The sequence below is a fragment of the Oncorhynchus keta genome, chromosome 28 (assembly GCF_023373465.1).
Source record: "Oncorhynchus keta strain PuntledgeMale-10-30-2019 chromosome 28, Oket_V2, whole genome shotgun sequence".
Taxonomy (NCBI): domain Eukaryota; kingdom Metazoa; phylum Chordata; class Actinopteri; order Salmoniformes; family Salmonidae; genus Oncorhynchus; species Oncorhynchus keta.
Window position 1 is genome coordinate 71,891,907 of NC_068448.1, and position 21,110 is coordinate 71,913,016.

Sequence of the window (21,110 nt, forward strand, 5' to 3'; positions counted from 1 at the left end):
AACATCTGCTATCTGAGCAGCTAACCGATCGCTGCAGCTGTACATAGTCCATCGGTAAATAGCCCACCCAATTTACCTACCTCATCCCCATACAGTTTTTATTTTATTTTATTTACTTTTCTGCTCTTTTGCACACCAGTATCTCTACCTGCACATGACCATCTGTTCATTTATCACTCCAGTGTTAATCTGCTAAATTGTAATTATTGGCCTACCTCCTCATGCCTTTTGCACACAATGTATATAGAATCCTTTTTTTAAATGTATTATTTATTTGGTTTTTTTCTACTGTGTTATTGACTTGTTTATTGTTTACTCCATGTGTAACTCTGTGTTGCTGTCTGTTCACACTGCTTTATCTTGGCCAGGTCGCAGTTGTAAATGAGAACTTGTTCTCAACTAGCCTACCTGGTTAAATAAAGGTGAAATTTAAAAACGTATTACTCTATCGTACTACATCACTAATACAGTGTACACCTTCACGACACTACTTTGATACGCATCAGTGGGGATTAAGAAGAGCATACGCAATGCCCAATAGAGGGGCTAGAATAGATGAGAGAGAATTAGACATTCCAATTAGGATCTGGCTAAAAATACTTGAATCCGTTCTAGAACCCATTGCCCTTTGTGGTTGTGAGGTCTGGGGTCCGCTCACCAACCAAGATTTTCACAAAATGGGACAAACACCAAATTGAGAGACTGCTTGCAGAATTCTACAAAAACAAATATCCTCAGTGTACAACGTAAAACACCAAATAATGCATGCAGAGCAGAATTAGGAGGATACACGCCAATTATCAAAATCCAGAAAAAAGAGCAGTTAAATTCTACAACCCCCTAAATGGAAGCAATTCCAAACCTTCCATTACAAAGTCATCACCTACAGAGAAATTAACCTTGATAAGAGCCTCATAAACAACTGGTCCTGGGGCTCTGTTCACAAACACACTTCAGAGCCCTAAGACAGCAACACAATTAGACCCAATCAAATCATGAGCAAACAAAAATAATTACTTGACACATTGGAAAGAATTAAAAACAGAGTAAACTAGAACACTATTTGACCCTAAAACAGAGAGTACACAGTGTCAGAACACCTGACCACTGTAACAGACCCACAATTAAGGAAATCTTTGACTATGTACAGACTCAGTGAGCATAGCCTTGCTGTTGAGAGAAGCCACCGTAGGCAGACCTGGCTCTCAAGAGAAGACCGGCTATGTGCACACTGTCCACAAAATGAGGTGGAAAAAGAGCTGCACTTCCTAATGTCCTGCCCAATGTATGACCATATTAGAGACACCTATGTCCCTCAGATTACACAGATCCACAAAGAATTGGAAAACAAACACAATTTGGATAAACTCCTATATCTATTGGGTGAAATACTGTCTGCAATCACAGCAGCAAGATTTGTGACCTATTGCCACAAGGGCAACGAGTGAAGAACAAACACCATTGTAAATACAACCTATATTTATGGTTTATTTATTTTCCCTTTTGGACTTTGGACTATTTGCACATCATAACACTGTATATAGACATAAATAAAAGAATAAAGACATTTCAAATGTTAACTCATTATCTATCGCATTTGCTATGGCAATGTAAATATATGTTTCCCATGCCAATAAAGCCCTTAAATTGAGAGCGAGATCAAGGAAGAGAACTTGAGAGAGAAAAAGTGAAACGAGAAAGGACTTACTCTCCTTACTCCTCTAGAATCTGACTCCAGCAGCACAGGGCTGATTAATCATCAAACCTGGATTGTGCTTCCCCCGAATTAAGGTCACAAAATGTACAATCACATAAAATAGATTTTACAATATTTCTGATGTAAGCCTAATTGGAGGTATTGCCAGCTTCCACACATAAAATCTAAAAACTCTCAGCAGACAATGCATGACGACCGACAGTAGCATGGGACACCATCAAAGCCTACAAGTTTAATTAGTCTGAGACCGTTTAATAAAAGTGTACTGTGCATCCATCTAGCTAGTTTAGGGCACTACTGCCATTCATTCCATCAAAAGGAGAAGCAGATATGAAATATTGGGGAAATGTTGATGCCCGGGAGTGAAATCAGGTCACCAAATGTGATTGTTAACCACTACTCTCCCACCCGATGAGCTCATGTCTAATGGTCTGATATCATCTCTGTTTCTGTTTCCTTTGGCTCTGCTTCCTATGTCTCCCCCTGCCACCCAACCAGATCACACTGAGCTCACCAGGAAACGCGGGATGGACCAATCAGCGCCCTGCCCTTTCTGCCTGCCACTTCCTGTGTGGCTGGAAACTATGACAAGAGGAGCCAGAGATGTCGCAGGTGCTGACTCACACCCATCCCCACTGGGGGAAAGAGTGTTTTAGGGGAGCTACGAAGCAGCAGTGAGGACTGCTGTAAAGTGGGCCTAACCAGCTGTGCTTTAATAATGTCTGAGTTGTGTATTAACGCTGCTCCATGCGTCACTCAGTGTGACGCGTGAATATATTTCCACTGTGATGCCAGAAGATGGATCTGAAAGCCTCCCACTCAAATGTGTGTGTGTGTGTGTGTGTGTGTGGGGGGGGAGTGATAGATGGCATCTCTCCACAGGGCATCTGATCCTGCCAGGCACACACCAGGTGGGAAAACGCTATGTGAACATGCTCTCACACACACACCCCTGTCCAGAAGAGGTCAAGCAAGACACCGCTGGTGTCTATGATGAAAACCTGGGTGAGGATTCCTCTATCTGCCGCTTTGTTTGGAGGGGAGAGAGGAGTGATATTCCCCTGGTGAAGCAGTGAGAAGGTCATCACAGAAGGCCAGCAGGCCGAGGGGAGGGTCAGACGCGCCAAAGACCTCGGTCTCCGTCTCTCTAACCAGGCAGTACCACAGCTGGAAGGTCCCCCACTATCACCCATTGAGGACCTGCCTGGTATGAGTATTGTTGGAGGGGCTGGAGATACAGAATGCTGTCAAGCTATGGAGGCCTGTGTTGTAACAACCTCTGTGCCTTACGAGAGAGAGAGGCCCGGAGGAAAGGTCTGGTTTTTGTGCCAGGGAAGAAAGGAGCGCATCAGAATGTTAGCAAGAGAGAGAGAGAGAGAGAGAGCGAGCAAGATGAGCGCTTGTGAAGTCACTGACTGACATGAAGGCTCAGACTTGATTTTAAAAAAAGAACGGAGGCCTCTGATTGGGTAGTTCTGTAGACAGAAGGGAGGCCTCTGATTGGGAAGTTTAGACAGAAGTAGTCGAGAAGCCAGGAGAGAAGAAATTAGCATTTTGAGATTACCACTCCCTAATGGACTGTTTCATTTCTGTGAGTCAGATCACACACAGCAATGCGTCTGCGCTACTAGTCCTATGTGGTAGACCCATCCAGACCTCAGGAACCACCCAGACATTAGGCTTCTCAGCGAGTGCATTCTCCCTGTAGCATAGTGCTCCAAACAGGCCAATATGTTGGGAGCCGGCTGGGATAAATCATTACAACAAGACATGCTAATCAATAGGTATGTAGAGAGAGTATCAACTCAGGGGAAGGGACGTCTGTGTGACCAACTCTTTCAAGCAGATAGGATGAAGAGATAATCAGAACCAGATCCTCAGCCTCTATAGTCACAACCGGTCCCTAGACCTCACCATCTAGTGTGGCAGCGTTCAGGTCATACTGCGGCAATAATTACAGACCGGTCTGTTATTATGTTCCCACAAACGTAAGGGGGGAAAAAATGAACTCACGAACGCTGCCCTTCTCTTTTGGAGCTCTTTCTTTCCTCTGTACAGCGGGCAGCATAAGTGCTATACTGTCATACTGTCATGCTCTCGGTGCCTGACGCCACGCGTCCCCTTGGCAATTTACATGTCAGGATGACATGGTGGCCTGCAAAAATGCATTCCACTGTGACTCCGGGATGGAGAGGGCGGGGGTTTAGGTTGGTGGCGTGGGCGATAGCGGGCACGGCACCCGTGAAAAAGCGGGTGAAGGCGGGCAGCCTCACATCGACATGTCCCTGCCATGCCACACAGAGATCCATAAAGAGGAACAATTAGAGCTGCCAGGGTGACAGGGACTCAGGGGAGTGGAAGTGCCATTGTCTGCTGCCACTCTGGGTGGCACGGTGCCAGCCTCTCCGAAGGAACCTGCCGGCACCCTGGCAGCAATTAGCCGTCACACAGATTCATTAAAGATGTGAGCGTAACCTCCCCGACGACTCACACATCTGTTTTAAAGCTACAGTCAGTGAGGTATGTAATAGTACAGCTATCCGTGGCTGGGACAGCATGATCTAAATCCCAGCAGAGGAGAGCGGAGTGGGAGGACTGTTGAACTGCCTGCCTAGTACACTACATGGAGGAAACTATCCAAAGTGATTGCACTGAGAGTTATTTCAGGAGACCTATGCAGGGATAAATGTGGCTTCTTATTGCCAATTGTCTAACTATATACAAAACACGCTTCTAAAAAGCATATAGAATGTCTGTGTACCGCCATTAACATTGATTATATAACCATTCAAAATGATCTAAGGTGGTTTTTCTAGGATTGCGTTGCTCCCTGCTCAACATTATTCTACAAAGTGTCAGAACATAGGGAAGATATTTATGTTTACACTGGAAAAGTGAGACATCAAGAAACATCCAGAGCTCTAAGTGGGCTCCTGAGTGGTGCAGCGGTCTAAGGCACTGCATCTCAGTGCTTGAGGCATCACTACAGACACCCTGGTTCGAATCCAGGCTGTATCACAACCGGGCGTGATTGGGAGTCCCATAGGGCAGTGCACAATTGGTCCAGCGTTGTCCAGGGTAGGACGTCATTGTAAATAAGAATTAGTTCTTAACTGACTTGCCTAGTTAAATAAAGGTTCAATCCAAACAAACCCCCAAAATATTTAATGCCACTATGATGTCACACCAAGCCTGAAGTCTGTAGGAGAACAGCCCAGTCTCCCTGTAAGTAGGGAGGGGTGGGGGGAGCGATGTGTTCTAAGGTCTTATGATGGTCAGGTGAAAAGGAGAGGGCTTTTCTCCACTACCCAGGAGCTTAAGAGCAGGATTAAGATGAGGGAAATTAATGTGAACAGGAGAAGAAAAAGGATTTTCATTTCTCCCCTCCTTTACTAGAGAACAGAGAAATAGCCAGGTGGGGAGGAAAGACACATGGCCTGGAAATCCAGGATAGAGAAGAGAGAGAACAAGAGCGACAGAGAGAATTGAAGGAAGGCAGTAGAGGGCCTGGAGGATGGAAGAAGGGGAGGAAGGCAGTAGAGGGCCTGTAGGAGGGAGGAAGGCAGTAGAGTGCCTGGAGGAGGAAGGAAGGGAAGGAAGGCAGTAGAGTGCCTGGAGGAGGAAGGAAGGGAAGGAAGTAGAGTGCCTGGAGGAGGAAGGAAGGGAAGGAAGGCAGTAGAGTGCCTGGAGGAGGAAGGAAGGGAAGGAAGGCAGTAGAGGGCCTGGAGGAGGGGAGGCAGTAGAGGGCCTGGAGGAGAGAGGGGGGAAGGAGGGGTGCACAGAGTTATGAGGGAGTAAATGGTCCCAGGGGGAAGAGAAGACCGGGCTGGAATGTTCTACTGCTGTTTCCTGGTGAAAGGGGGCGGTTGGTTAGAACAGAGGGTGCTTGAAATGTTTGTCACATTCCGTCAGCCAGGTCTTTAGAGGTCCCTGAATAATGTATTGAACAGAGCAGACCATGTCGCAGCGTAAGTGTGTGGTTGGACATACATGTTCAGACGTGTGCACGTTGAGGTGTGTGTGCAGTGCATCTATATTTGTCTGCGTGTGTCTGTTAATTCATGCGGGGGCAGGGTAGCCTAGTGGTTAGAGAGTTGGACTAGGAACCGGAAGGTTGCAAGTTCAAACCCCCGAGCTGACAAGGTACTAACTAATCTGTCGTTCTGCCCCTGAACAGGCAGTCAACCCACTGTTCCTAGGCCGTCATTGAAAATAAGAATTTGTTCTTAACTGACTTGCCTGGTTAAATAAAAGGTCAAATAAAAAAATAAAAATGCCTGTATACCGACATGTGCAATGCTGGGCAGAGCCCAGGACTTCCTATAGTACGGACCATCTAATGTTGTATCTCTGGTGACTAAAGACCAGGACTTCCTCCTGTACAGGCCGTCTTAAGTTTCCTTTCCTCTCTGTTGACTAAAGAGGGCTACGAAGGATGCCGGGTTTAGGGGGGGGGGGGGTGACTCCCGTGTCTCTGCCCTATGAGGCGTGAAAGGCCGTTCTTGCTGTCATCCGTTCATGCTTGAAAGCAACTTAAGAAATCTGACAACAAAACGCTCTGGTTGCACTAATCCATCTCCCTGGGTGAGGGGAATTATAGCTAAACACACATCTTCATTATCTTCCTGGGTGAGGGGAGGTAAACACATATCTTCATTATCTTCCTGGGTGAGGGGAATTATAGCTAAACACATATCTTCATTATCCCCTTCATTCATCTCCCTGGGTGAGCTAAACACATGGAGGGGAGTAAACACATGCCTTCATTATCCCCTAGGGGTGAGGGGATGCCTTCATTATAGGTGAGGGGAGGTAAACACATGCCTTCATTATCCCCCGGGTGAGGGGGATTATAGGTAAACACATGCCATCATTATCCCCCCGGGTGAGGGGGATTATAGGTAAACACATGCCTTCATTATCCCCCCAGGTGAGGGGGATTATAGCTAAACACATGCCTTCATTATCCCCCAGGTGAGGGGAATTATAGCTAAACACATGCCTTCATTATCCCCCAGGTGAGGGGAATTATAGTAAACACATGCCTTCATTATCCCCTGGGTGAGGGGAATTATAGCTAAACACATGCCTTCATTATCCCCCTAGGTGAGCGGAGGTAAACACATGTCTTCATTATCTCACTGGGTGAGGGAAATTATAGCTAAACACATACCTTCATTATATTCAGGTTGCTTCATCCCCCCGGGTGAGGGGGATTAGCTCTAAACACATGCCTTCATTATAGAGGGGTGGTTGGGGGGGCATTATTAGTTTGTAAACACATGGTTTTATCCCCCGGGTGAGGGGGTTAAGGATGCCTTCATTATCCCCCGGTGAGGGGGATTATAGGTAAACACATTAGTAAACACATGCCTTCATTATCCCCCGGGTGAGGGGAAGGTAAACACAACATTACAAATAGGTAAACACATGCCTTCATTATCCCCCCCGGGTGAGGGGGATTATGTAAACACATGCCCCGGGTGAGGGGGATCTTGTAAAACATGCCTTCATTATCCCCCCGGGTGAGGGGGATTATAGGTAAACACATGCCTTCATTATCCCCCGGGTGGGGGGCTATAGGTAAACACATGTCATTATCCCCCGGGTGAGGGGATTTAGATGTTCATATCCCCCCGGGGAGGATTATAGGTAAACACATGCCTTTACTGCCTGCTGGGTTCTCTTTGGAGGCTATAGGTAAACACATGTCAACATGCCTTCATTATTCTCATATGGGGAGGTAAACACATTGCTAAAGGATTATGCCCAATCCCCTCTGGATTGCTGCACACCAAGCTCTAAAATGGTTAGAGGGGTGGTGGGGGAAAGAGGAGAGGGCTTATTAGTTTGCAGTGGTTTTAGTTAAAGTCGAGTTAGCGGAAGCTAGCAACAACAAAATCCTCAGTCTACCCCAGTGATGCCCCGTCTTGAAAGGTTGGGTTGGGAGCTGTCTGGGTTTAGATGTGCATCAGGTGAGGAGGAGAGAGTTTACTGCCTGCTGGGTTCTCTTTGGAGGCTGTGGTGTCAACACTTCACGGAGGGGGGGGCACAGTGTAGAAAACAAGAGGGGGGTTTTAACCGTCTCTGCACTATATCACCAAGTCAGTGAAACACTCCCTGGAACGGAACTTAATTGCCTCTGATACAGAATGCTGTTAATGCAGCACTCGGTGCTGGCTGGCACTGCACAGCTTTAACTGTTGATACAGCACTCGGTGCTGGCTGGCACTGAACAGCTTTAACTGTTGATACAGCACTCGGTGCTGGCTGGCACTGAACAGCTTTTACTGTTGACGCGCCAGGTGGTATTCAACAGACTACTAGGCCAACAACCCGCCCCCACCCCATGAGAAATACACTGAACGGTGACACGACACTGAAAGCATAGTGCCATATCTCTTCCAAGACATCCATGAAAGGGGCTCCTGGCAGTAGAGCTCACCCCAGATGAGGTGATGTGTAGCAGGCTTGACAGGGCTGGGTGTGAGAGGGTTAGTCCTGAAGGAGCAGTGAGGGGTGCACTGATGTGATGACTGTAGTAGCAGGTCTGGCAGTGCTGAGCTGGAGGCCCCCTCGTTACTGTAGTACACCTGGACAGGCCTGTTAATGCAGTGCCCCTGGACAGGCCTGGGGCTCAGTGGCTCCGCTTCCTGCCACCAGCCCTGCCTGCCTGAGTGATCGTCTCTCTGCTTCCCTGCCTCCTACCCTATTCCCCTCGCTGACTGTATGAGCCCTGCCTGCCTTCCCATCTGCCAATCTTCCAGCCCACTGTAATGCAAAGCTCTTTCTCTTCCTGGCTTGAAGCAGTTTCTTTAAGACCCAGCCGCCCCCCTGTATGTCTAGAAGACTGTGCTACCGTGCCAGCAAGCCAGTCAGGCTCAAATATCCCAGCTTGGCAGCAAGAAGGGTCAACCTACCATATGAACAGTCATCCATCTTAGTGAATCACCAGAGAGCATCAATCCGTTCTGATAGACCTTTTGTGCAATACTGAGAAAAACTCACAGAAAAAAAAAATTGGATGGCAATAGTCGCTTTCTTTTGCTGTTTAGTAGGAGGATTAGGGCATTCGAAAAGCAAAACTTGAGGATGAAGAAGACAAAACAAGTTGTTTGCCACACAGTGTGTTTTCAGACTGATCTGAAAACCAAGCAGTAACTATTGCTGAATTGGATTCAATTGAATTTTGGCCATTTGAGATTTGCCTCTTTTGTCCTTTTTCGGGGCGCTAATTTCATGCTTTCTCAGTGAACCTCATGGAGCCACCAGCGAGGTAATGAACGGGTGGCGGAGCTGCGTTGGTTATCATGGACTTCTACTGTGGGAAATCAGATGGAAGACTTCTCCATTATAACTAGTTTGTCTCGAATTTGTTGGGTATGAGGGAAAATCCAGAAAGTTACAATAGACAAACAAAACCCTTCCACTTCACCACAGGAGCCAAGCTGTCCAGAATCTAGCAGTGCTGCCACTACAGTACTGTATGTATCCCACTCTAAGTTCCCCTATTCATCATGATATGGTTTCCTCTAGGGTGTACGTCTGGAATCCATATGGATATTAAAGTTGATGAATGGTTTGCTGGAGATTTGGAAAAGCATTTCCGTGCTGAAGTCTGTTCTAAACAAACTATGAAGCTGCAGCGTCGATATCATTGCTACGATCTTGATTTAGTAAGATAAGTCTAAAAAAACACTGGAAGAAGAACTTTTCAGGCAGATTCAGTATCCATAGAGTATCCATCAACATGAGGTTATAGTCTACATGTATTTTCTGTTGCAAATGGGAAAGTAATCTCTTTAAAAAGAAAAGCCTGGCCAGCCTAGGGTTTGCCCAACTTCAGAACTAGTCTAGCCCTTATAAGGGTCACACTGCTCTAACTTCAAGCGTTCTGTTAACCCCACTTAACATTGCACAACCCACTTGGGGCTCATTGAACTCTGAAGTTTCTTGAACCCCCCCCCCAAAAAAAATATTTGCCATGCTCATAAACACACCCTGAAATGACAACACCAAGTCTCGACCACACACGCACACATAAATACATGCAGGGAGATGGGCCTAAATCCACAGTCACAAGATCAAGTCACTTTACAGCCACTTCATTTAATAGTCCATTTCCTTAGAGTTGGCATTAGGTATGTATTGAGTCTAACTCCACATTTAACGTATTACCCACTTATGAATATTTACAGTTGCAATATAGGTTAAGTACCTGTCCCCGGGGGTAAAGAGAGTGTCTGTCCCCGTCGGGCAGCATATGCTGTTCACATATCCAAATCCCTCAGCACTTCTCCCCATTAATGCCTGTGATGTTTTAATGGCTTTCTGTTTCATCTCCCAGTTAAACTCACACAGACATTATAGTTAAGCAAGGCAGCACTTGTGAACAACCTCAGAGGACAGCTATTAAAAGATCATTTCGATAAAGATGGAATTACAATACATCAAAATATTTACACGCCTCCCCTTTGAACACATATTTGAGAAGTTGTGAGAATTTCCAGAAGCATTCCTACAGCTTCCTGCACTGTGTGGAATCCACTCAACTAGGAGTCAGGAGAGTATGCATTGTGCATATTTCAGTGTATTCCAGTCAATGTTAAATCTGCATCTTAAAACACAATGTTAATTCATTAGAATCCTTCGGTGAGGAGGCTACGACTGAGGAGAGGTTTGTTTTTGGTGCCCACCACTGAGATTATAATTTAGGAGACACATTAATTCCTCTGACCTGTGGAGAGATGTCTGGTTGCCGGGTGTATTCTTAAACAGTATCCAGTGGCTTATTGTAATGTGCTGGTCTGGATTTAATATGGGCCTGTTAATATCAGTCCATCGTGTGTTGAGACAGGCCCGGCTGGCCATGGGATTAGAACGGTTTGTGTGCAACAACATTATTTAGTACAGTGGGCCGATGACCCTCATTATCAATGAATCCCTCTAAGATCTTGCTGAATGTACTTGCACACTCTTACCTCAATGTTTTGCTTGTGGCGTTTGTCAAAACGCCTCTTCCCTATCGTGCTACAGTTTTTAAACTCCTGCTAAATCTTATTTGTAGAAGTTCTCTGACCACTTGAAGACATGCAGGCCCCGACAGTGGTTTAGCGTGTCTTTAAGATCAGCCTTAAAACAAATCGTAAGTGGTAGCAGAGCTTTGACTGCTTCTCATAGGAGCCGTTTCTTCTTTAAGACACACAGTCAAACGTTTGGACACACCTACTCATTCAAGGGTTTTTCTTTAAAAATGTTACTATTTTCAACATCGTAGAATAATAGTGAAGACATCAAAACTAGGAAATAACACATGGAATCATCGAGAAAAAAAAGTGTTAAACAAATCAAAATATATTTAATATTTAAGATTCTTTAAAGAAGCCACCCTTTGCCTTGATGACAGTTTTTCACACTAAGACCTAAAACCTCATGTAAAGATCCAACAGATTTTAACACCACGTGGACAGAGCTTCAACAAGAGCTGTTGCTGCTTCCCGCGCCCGTCTGTGTTTCCAGTGGGTCCCAGAGAGATGACAGTTTCAATGAGACCACACACTGATGGGACAATTAATACCATTAAAATGTTCCTCCTTGAGCCAGTCTTGCCCTGGTCAGGGTCATGACACTCATCTCAAAACTGGGTAAACCTAAATTGGCTTAAGAAGGCAGAGAGACCAGGCTGTGAAATATTAAAGTCATATGATTTATGTTTGACACCAGGACAAAGAGGTGGAACGCTTCAAGGAGGCTGCGCTGTGGCAGAAGGCACTAAGATTCTCAAATAAAGGCAACATGGAGCAGAATTGTGATATTTTCAGAAAAATGCTCAGAAAAAAATACTGCAAGATGAATATCTAGAGTAAACCATGAAGGCCACACACACAGCTTGGCTATTTAGTTCCATTTTGTAATTTTCCATCAGTCTCACTAAATCGCTGATTCTTTACTGTTAAGATGCCTCATTAAGCCTTTGACATGGACAGAACCCTGGACAAAGGGGATGATGAATGTAACAAACTGTCACTAATAGGGCGGACTTCAGACTCCAGAAAGCCGCAAATTTAAAATCAACAGCCAAACAGTTAATCATGCCGCAGAGCTAAAGACCAGCGCGTACGCAGTGTTGCCCCTTTCAACATCCCCAATTAAAGTGACTAATAAAGATCCATTCAAAAACGGCCCTTCTGCTTGCTTTACAATAAATAACAGCGGCATGAGCGAGAAGTGAGGGAAATAATTATAAAGTTATTAAAAATATATATATTTGGCACTACATGGTCCATGCAAATATATACACCTTCCACATTGAGCAGAGACAGAAATAAGTGACAGGGATTAGCACTGGGCATCATGGTTTGGAAACAAACACACCTGAGAAATAAAATGGCTTCATGGGAGGGTTCAGGGGGATCCAAGGATTTCGCAGCAGTAGACAAACTATGCCGATACCCTATACTGTATCATTACCTGATGTTTAGGCCATGCTAAAGCAGAGGTGGTACCCTATACTGTAACATTACCTGATGTTTAGGCCATGCTAAAGCAGAGGTGGTACCCTATACTGTAACATTACCTGATGTTTAGGCCATGCTAAAGCAGAGGTGGGCCCCATTTCCTTTAGAAAACCTCGGTGGGTAAGGGGGGGGGTGCATTTCGCAAACTTCCTTTTGTGACTAAAAGTCACTGTCGTTCCTATTAGATCAGAGGAAAATTAACTCCTCTCATGCCTGAGAAGAACACCGTGGCCCCATACTGTTAACGACCCGTAATGACGAATCCACAGTGCCACAGATGCAGGATGACAGTAATGGAGAGATTTGCCTGCGGTCATACTCATATATCCAAGGCAGAGAGACTGGGAGAGGAGGAGGGAGGAGCTGCAGCAGTGTGGGCTACTCACCTGCCCCCCTTCCTGTAACCTGGTTCCCCTTCCAGAAAAACAACATGGAAGGAAGCAGGAACAAAAAAAAAAAACAGCCTATCCCCCAAGTAACAACATCCTAGTAACAGTAGCGGCCCTGTGCTGATGGCTTGGAAGTGGGGCAGGGTTGGTCCTTGGTGAATTAATTAGCCGTTTTCCTGAGCGCCTAGACTGACTCAGTCACCTACAAAGGCCTCTAGCGAAATTCAGTAAACCCCATTATCCATCAGGAATTATGAATACGTAAATCATGCGAGAGCTTCTTTTAATCTCAGCAGTTCATTAAACCTGACGGGTATGCAGTGCAAATCGCTGACTGGACCACCTGGCCTCACTGTATAGGCATGCTGGCTGATTCATGGGTTTTCCTGCCCATTTCCCTGTGTGTCCGGCTGTACCCCCCCCCCAGAAGGGCCGAGTTTAATTAAAGAGGGTCCTGTTTGCTCAGCATCTCTTTCAGAGTCACATCTAATGGGTAATTATACTGTCTGTACACAATTACTTTAAACCAAAACACTGGCCGGCCCCTTGCCCTCCCTGGCCTGAGCATAAAGACACCTCACTTCTACTAGGGTAGTGTTCATTAGGCACAAAACGGAAGAACAGAGTTAAACGAGAAAGCACTGCCTGAACTTGTTCGGTTTTCTGCAGTGAGTAGGGGGGGGGAAGGGGCCGGCCAGTGAAATTGCAAGGTACCACCTTGCAATTTCATGGAAGACTTTCTTTGTGTCAAAAGAGCTGGGTATGTATGACAGAAACACAATAGTGGACATTAATAATACCAGTTAATTACTTACGGTGTGTTATTATCATTATGAGGGCAACTATTCCATCTTGGGATGGCGGTGGAGATTTTAATTTCATTCTCCACTGGTGCAGATAGCTCAGCAGAGCTCCATCTGTCTGGGCTGTATGTGAACAACCACTAACTCTACTACAGTTTCTATAGAGAGCTATTTGACTGGTTATACTTTGTGTGCTGGGAGTCTGTCTTAAAGACAAATCATTTTAAAGTGGACAGTTGAAAAGAGGCGAGAGACCAAGGTACAAGGAAGAAGAACTAGGAGCATTATACTGAAGGTCTGCAGCTCGGCACATTCACAATATACATATTTATAGCAGTGAATGGACGGAAGAAACAGTGCAGGGAGAGCAGACCATCTGGGACAGCCAGAGGATATCCTGGGTTTCATGGTCACACAAGACACAATAACGCAACCCAGAATGCATTAGGGTCACTCCAGCCAGGCCCTGTGCGGTGTCCAGACACAAGGCTCAGCTGAGCAAAGGCTACAAACGATCATGTTCATCTCATAAGAATTTAGCCCTACTTACAGCAACGCTGTACTCATCTTGAGGTTTGCCTTGATTGACATGTACTGTAGCCTGACCTCCCATACCTACCATGTATCATTCAGCGCATGTCTATGGGCTTCTACAAAAGTGAAGTGTGGTAGCCTGTCTAACTTCCCATAGACGACTAACTTGAGTGATGCAAGCAGGGAATTGCAATGCAACAGCCTTAAATTAGTATCTCCTTGCATGGTTGCCATCAAGGATCAAGAACGCATGCAGGCAATGTGATTTTAACTACTGAATATTTTGGGAGAACAACAACTGCAGCCACTTTTTAATTAGTTTGTTAGCAATCATTTTTACATTAAATAAAAAGGCTCTTAATTTGCATGTGTAATTCCATCCCTGCTTTGTTACTCCCTGATTGGCAAGTAAACAAAATAGTTATTTACATTCCATTAGAAATAATTTGTTTAGCAAATATTTGCCTGTTTGTGTTTTTTAATATTGGTGGCAGAGGAAAAAGTTATTGGATGAGGTTGTGGACCAAATCCTGAGCCTCAAGAGATCCCTTGTGTGGAGGGTTCTGTATGTACGATGCTGCCACCATCAGGCATTACACGTAAAGGCATTGAGAGGCAGAGAGAGGGACAGTTTCGCAGTCCCACATCTATTCAAGAATCTAGTAGGAAGGCTACTTGCATGCAGAACAACTGGGAAAAACACACATTGGTTACTGATGTAGATAAATAGCATACGGTCTAAAAGTGCATTTTTATTACATGAAATTGTCATTTTTGCATGGAAACAATTACGATAATAGATGTGTCTGGCTCATTCAATTAGAATAGAAATGCGAGTTGAGAACTTACTTCAATTGCTCCGATTCAAGATTTTATTTAGTCTACTTTAAAATTTCAACAACTTTGTATAGCCCCGTATAAAGTTGTTTAAATTAAACTTCATAAAGACTTGAGTAAACAGGCAAGTTAGTTTGCATAATACATTAGGGGAAAATAAGCTAAACACATTCAGAGATGTTTGACTAAGAAAGCAAAATGCACCAACCAATGCATTTGCTAAAATGTCATTCTTCAGACAAATAGCAAAAATACTTTTCATTACATTGAACTAAACAACCATCATCATTCTCCCATATAAAACTAAAGACAATACACCAATGCTTAACATGTGGGATCAGGGCCAGATTACCTAACAGGCATGCAGGGCACATGCCCCAGAGCTCACAACCTCCAGGGGGCTTCTAACCAAATAATTGTTTGTTTGTTTTATGGGGTGGCGTTGGGAGGCCCCCCCTAGATAGCATATGATAAACTATCTAGAATTGTAGGAAAATAGCTATAAAAACACCACATTTTTCTCTCACCCATGGTAAAAAGTGTACAGTGGCAAGTATGTATGTAAATATGTTTAAATGCTGTCCCGAGTGGCGCAGTGGTCAAAAGCATTTTATGTAGATGTCACTCCACTCCCTGGTTCAAATCCAGGCTGTATCACATCTGGTCACGATTTGGAGTACCATCGGGCAGTGCACAATTGGCCCAGCGTCGCTCGAGTTTGGCCCGGTGTAGGCAGTCATTGTAAATAACAATTTGCTCTTCACTGACTTGTCTAGTTTAATAAACAAATGTAAAATATATATAATAAAATACATAGTTACATGCTTCCAATGAAGTTCAGATGAGCCACAGTTGAGATGTGAAATGCAGCTCTCATCCAGCCAAACACAATCAATCTAGATCATACCAAAGCATCTGTATAACAATCCATAAGATATAGCTCTCCACAACTGCCAAGCCCTTCACTGTGGCATGTTGCCAATATGCAGTGACACTACAATAATATAGGTATTCTACGCTAAATGACAGTCTATAACAAGAAGCAGAAATAGGAAGTTAGGTTAGACTTCAATTGCTTAAAATAGATTAGCATATATAAAAAGTAACGTTTTACTTTGCTAATGTCTTCAAAGATGTCCTAACTTTTCAGAGAAGTCGGTGTCAGTATGACAGTCACCCGACGTGAAATTGACCGCATCAGAAAAGTATATATACACAAAAGTAGCGCATTAAACTCTTCAACAACTATAGTCGTTATGGATGATAGAAATCATTTCCAACGTATTCTACAGCCACAATCCAAAATGGAAGAGAATCTCGACATTCTGCTACACTGTATTTGGTCAAAGAGCGTACCACAGTGCTGACTACATTATAAAAGTTTCAAATGAGCTGGGGCACATCGGTCTGTTTGAACTACCTGAACAGATCTATTTACTGATGGACAAGAGGGGATTAAAACAACCATATACAAACTCGACATAAGCTAATTTCCCTGGCAAACAATGAAATTGTAGCTCAAGTAACATACACAGGCTCTTCGGCAGAAAATTTGTAGTATTAGGTTGATACAGACACTGGACTTCCCTCCAGACAACTTCGGAATGCGTTCTTCTACAGAGCGCGACGCACCCGTTATAGCCTACTAGATCAGGCTACTTCAAATTAATAGGTCTTTGCACAACAAACAAAATACACTACACAATAAATGACGAGCCTTACCTTTGAATACTTCTCCTCGAACTGTAAGGAATAAGCTTCCCGCAGCAATGAGACAAGTTAAAAGTCTTTCCATTGCGGGAGAGTATCGCGAACGTAACCCCCAGCTCCGGGGTAAAAATCTATTCTACTCTTCCGCTCTGACTGAGGAAAATATTCCGTTTTTACAGCTAACGTGCCCGGTAATGGGAGTGTTCCCCTGTCTGTCTTTCCCTACTTGGTTACTTGTGCATCTTTCAAGCGGCTCCGCTCCGGTAGTGACTTGCTGGCTGCCAGGAGGTAACTAACGTCACAGCGAACACAGAAAAGCTCAAGACACTGCGCGCTCCAATAGAGGTGTCGGTATTCAGACGGAGTGACTTTGGTTTTCTTTCATACTTTCATCCAAAATGTGCTAGAATTCTTGCTGGAAATACGGAACTATAGACACTTTACATGCAAATACGTTTGTTTATTCTATTCTAGCCTATATCTACGTTTTAAACTGTGGAGTCAAAGTTTCAGATTGTTGTTTCAGACCCGGTTTGATACAGCTGTAGATGATAAAGACGGGGAGGGGCATAATTTAAAGTCAACTGTGAAGATTCACAATTAGGGTTCGAATTTGAGCGTCCTTGCATCATCATATTGCTTCACAGTTAATTGAGTTTCTTATGTCATTAACATCATTGCTATTAATGTGGGGGGGACTTTTACATAGCGTAACATAACTGCAATTTGAGCTTTTTGTCTCAATGCAAATAAATATACTACAGTAAAATATCTCTGACCACCTTGTTATGGTGTTGTGATTACAGGTAGGGTTGAATATTTTCCAGGTATTTTACAAATGTTCCTGTCTGAGAATAAGTCGATTCTCCCAGGTAAACCGGTATTTCCCGCCATGACCGGAAGTGTAAATCAGAAGCATTGTATTTTTGTTTTGTTTAACTAGGCAAGTCTGTTAAGAACAAGTTCTTATTTACAATTACGGCCTATAGAAAGACAAAAGGCTCCTGTCGGGACCAGGGCTGGGATTGAAAATACAAATATAAAATAAAATATAGGACAAAACACACATCAAACAAGAAAGACAACACAACACCACATAAAGAGAGACCTAAGACGACAGCATAGCAAGGCAGCAACACATGACAACACAGCATGGTAGCAACAAAACATGACAACAACATGTCAGCAGCACAACATGGTAGAAGCACAAAACAGGATACAAACATTATTGGGCACAGACAACAGCACAAAGGTCAAGAAGGTAGAGACAACAATACATCATGCAAAGCAGCCACAACTGTCAATAAGAGTGTCCATGATTGAGTCTTTGAATGAAGTGATGGAGATAAAACTATTCTATGAGAACCTACATTAACATTTAATAAGCCCAAAAAAGCCCAAATGATTGTGCCATTATCCGGTACATAGCCTACATGATATATGATAGGCTACTGCACATTACGCACCGCAGAAAAACATAAAAGCTGATAGATATAGCTAGCTATATGCTCTCTTGGCTAAATCAATTACACTAGCTCCAGTAGGTTAATCTTTTTGAGTGTGAACTGTATTACTGTAATCTATTGTATTATACTGTAGCATATTATATGGACTGGAATTACGCACATCGTTCAAACCATGATAAAAGCAGAAGAGAACATGCAATTCTGGTGCAACACATGCGGCCTACGAAATTACAAGTGTATAGGCTAGCGAATTTGATTTTAATTTTGAAATATAATAGGGACTATTTATAATTAGTAGGCTGACGCATATATAGCCTACCTTTCATAATTCCCCTGTTATTAGCCTACCTCTTTCTCTATTGTTGCTTCATTCGTTCCCTGCTTTCAACAGTTAAATGAAATACGTTTCGTTGTCCTTATCTTCATCATTCTAATGACATCCTTGAATAATATAGGACTAGAATTAGATGCAGAAGGCTTTCACTTCTCTTTAAGAAGATTGAATGGTTATGGGTCTGAATAAATAACTGCTATATCCTACAGCCGTTCGCTCTTCTTTCAAACTACGCGTGAGTTCTATTGGCTGCTGTATTTAACGTTCAACAACAAACATATATTGCGTCCCTCTACGAACAGTCTACTGGTATAATAAATGGGAGAGGAGAGACCGGCGGAGCTCAGGTGCTTGCGTCCCTCTACGAACAGTCTACTGGTATAATAAATGGGAGAGGAGAGACCGGCGGAGCTCAGGTGCTTGCGTCCCTCTACCAACAGTCTACTGGTATAATAAATGGGAGAGGAGAGGCCGGCGGAGCTCAGGTGCTTGCGTCCCTCTACGAACAGTCTACTGGTATAATAAATGGGAGAGGAGAGGCCGGCGGAGCTCAGGTGCTTGCGTCCCTCTACCAACAGTCTACTGGTATAATAAATGGGAGAGGAGAGACCGGCGGAGCTCAGGTGCTTGCGTATTGCGCAAGAGATAGAGGCTATAAGTTAGAAGCGTATTATGTATAACATAACCCATCAATAATTAGCTAAATATGAGGCTAATACTACATTGAAATGATTACCTGAACAAGGTAGACTAGGACATCTATATATAGGGCTATATATAAATCTAGAACAGGATTTTCTATTTTGGATACAAAAGAGAAAGACTGCGAGTGAGTGCTCGCACATTAACTGATTTAAAACGACGATTTTCGAGTGATAGGCGGTTTTAAAACTCTGGATCTGCTAAAAACAAAACTAATCTTTACAATTAAAAAACATGTTAACCCGCGACAGCCAGATGTAGATGGGTAAAGTTAACGCGCACGTGGACTTTATATTACTGTTTGCATAGGCTATGCTCCAGCAAATGTAGGCTAACCTGTCACAATAAAAATATTTACCACGATGAGCTGATAGGTCCATGCTGAGCTGGGCTGTCCCCACTCTGAGCGTTGATTCATCACGCAGAGGCCGTAGAGAAACCAGATTTAGACATTGCATATCATTTAACGGTTGATATAAATAAGTAATTATAATTTACCAGTTTCGTATCCTGGGAAATGGGAGTGGTTTTGGGCGGTATATCCCGGTAATGGTTCCCGCCATTCAACCCTAATTGTAAACTATTAATCAGCACAACCTGTTTTCAGCTGTGCTAATATAATTGCAAAAGTGTTTTCTAATGATCAGTTTTAAAATGATAAACCTGGATTATCTAACACAACTTGCCATTGGAACACAGGAGTAATGGGCCTCTGTATGCCTATGTAGATATTCTGTTTAAAAAATCTGCTGTTTCCAGCTGCAGTAGTCATTTACAACATTAACAATGTCTACACTGTATTTCTGATCAATTTTATGTTATTTTAATGGGCAAAAGAAAATGTCCTTTTCTTTCAAAAACAATGACATATCTAAGTGACCCCAAACGTTTGAATGGTAGTGTCACGAACCTTGCCGAAGATGGTGCCTCTTCCTGTTCGGGCGGTGCTCAGCGGTCGTCGTCGCCGGCCTATTAGCTGCCATCGATTCCCTTTCCGTTTGTTTTGGGTTATTGGGTAATTGGGTACACCTGTTTTGTATTAGGGTTTGTTTGTAGGGTATTTAAGGGCACTAGGCCCGCTGGGTATTTGTGCGGGCTTGTTTGTGTTACTCTGTGTTTGATGGTGTGAGTTATTCGTATATTTATTCTCCGGACTATTTTGTCCTATTGTTTGGACTGGAAACTTATATACGCCCTGTGTGTTGGCGTGACTGTTTTGTTGCGCTGGGGAATACATTTGAAAGAAAGACTGAACCCTGCTCTCTGTGCCTGATTCCACCCACCACTCCTAGTTGATCGTAACAGAAGCTCGCACCTTCAGAAATGGAATCAGCAGCAGCAGCGACCACCCCTCTCCCCACTATGGAGGAGCGCGTCCATCACCACACAGCAGTCCTCCATCGGATTGGTACCGCGATGGACCAGATGATGGAGAGGATGGAACGATGGGAGAGGAGTGGTCTACCGACGTCTACCCCAGCTCCCCCACTGCCGACACCACCTACTCCACCTACGTCGTCCTCTGGGTCCAGCGCACTGCGTCTCTCCCCCCCCGAGGGAGTACGATGGAGCGGCGGCTGGGTGCTAGAGCTCTACCTGGCTACCGTGCGTCCGGCTCCCTCGGGCGAAGAGAGTGTGAGCCTCCTCGTCTCCTGTCTAACGGGCAGGGCCCTGGACTGGGCTAACGCGGTCTGGAACAGTCCAGACTCGGCTCAGGACAACTACCTGGAGTTCACCCGCCGTTTCCGAGCTGTGTTCGACCATCCACCAGAGGGTAAAGCGGCGGGTGAGCGACTGTTCCACCTCAGACAGGAGACGAGGAGCGCACAGGACTTTGCGTTGGAGTTTAGGACCCTAGCTGCTGGTGCTGGGTGGAATGACAGGGCCCTGATGGACCATTACCGGTGTAGTCTCCGGGAGGACGTCCGCCGGGAGCTAGCTTGCAGGGACACAACTCTCTCCCTGGATGAACTAATAGACATGTCTATTCGATTGGACAACCTGCTAGCTGCCCGCGGGCGTTCAGAAGGGGTCCTGTTAATTCCACCTTCCAGCTCTCCCACTCCCACTCCGATGGAGTTGGGAGGAGCTGCATCTAGGG

General features: G+C 44.5%; 1 protein-coding gene across 9 annotated transcripts in view; it reads right to left on the reverse strand.

The window, feature by feature from the left end:
* The window catches only part of LOC118397907 (receptor-type tyrosine-protein phosphatase mu-like), a 344,875-nt gene extending 324,832 nt beyond the window's left edge, over positions 1-20,043 (reverse strand). For 7 of the 9 annotated variants that reach the window (XM_052483786.1, XM_052483782.1, XM_052483781.1 and 4 more), the window contains exon 1: positions 19,368-19,495. In XM_052483786.1, coding sequence (XP_052339746.1) covers positions 19,368-19,467 — 100 coding nt within the window. In that variant the 5' untranslated portion in view covers positions 19,468-19,495. Of the gene's footprint in view, positions 1-16,519; positions 17,056-19,367; positions 19,496-19,919 lie in introns of those variants that run through there. The other 2 variants (XM_052483784.1, XM_052483783.1) reach the window with 2 other exon arrangements.
* Between the last annotated feature and the right edge of the window lie 1,067 nt (positions 20,044-21,110).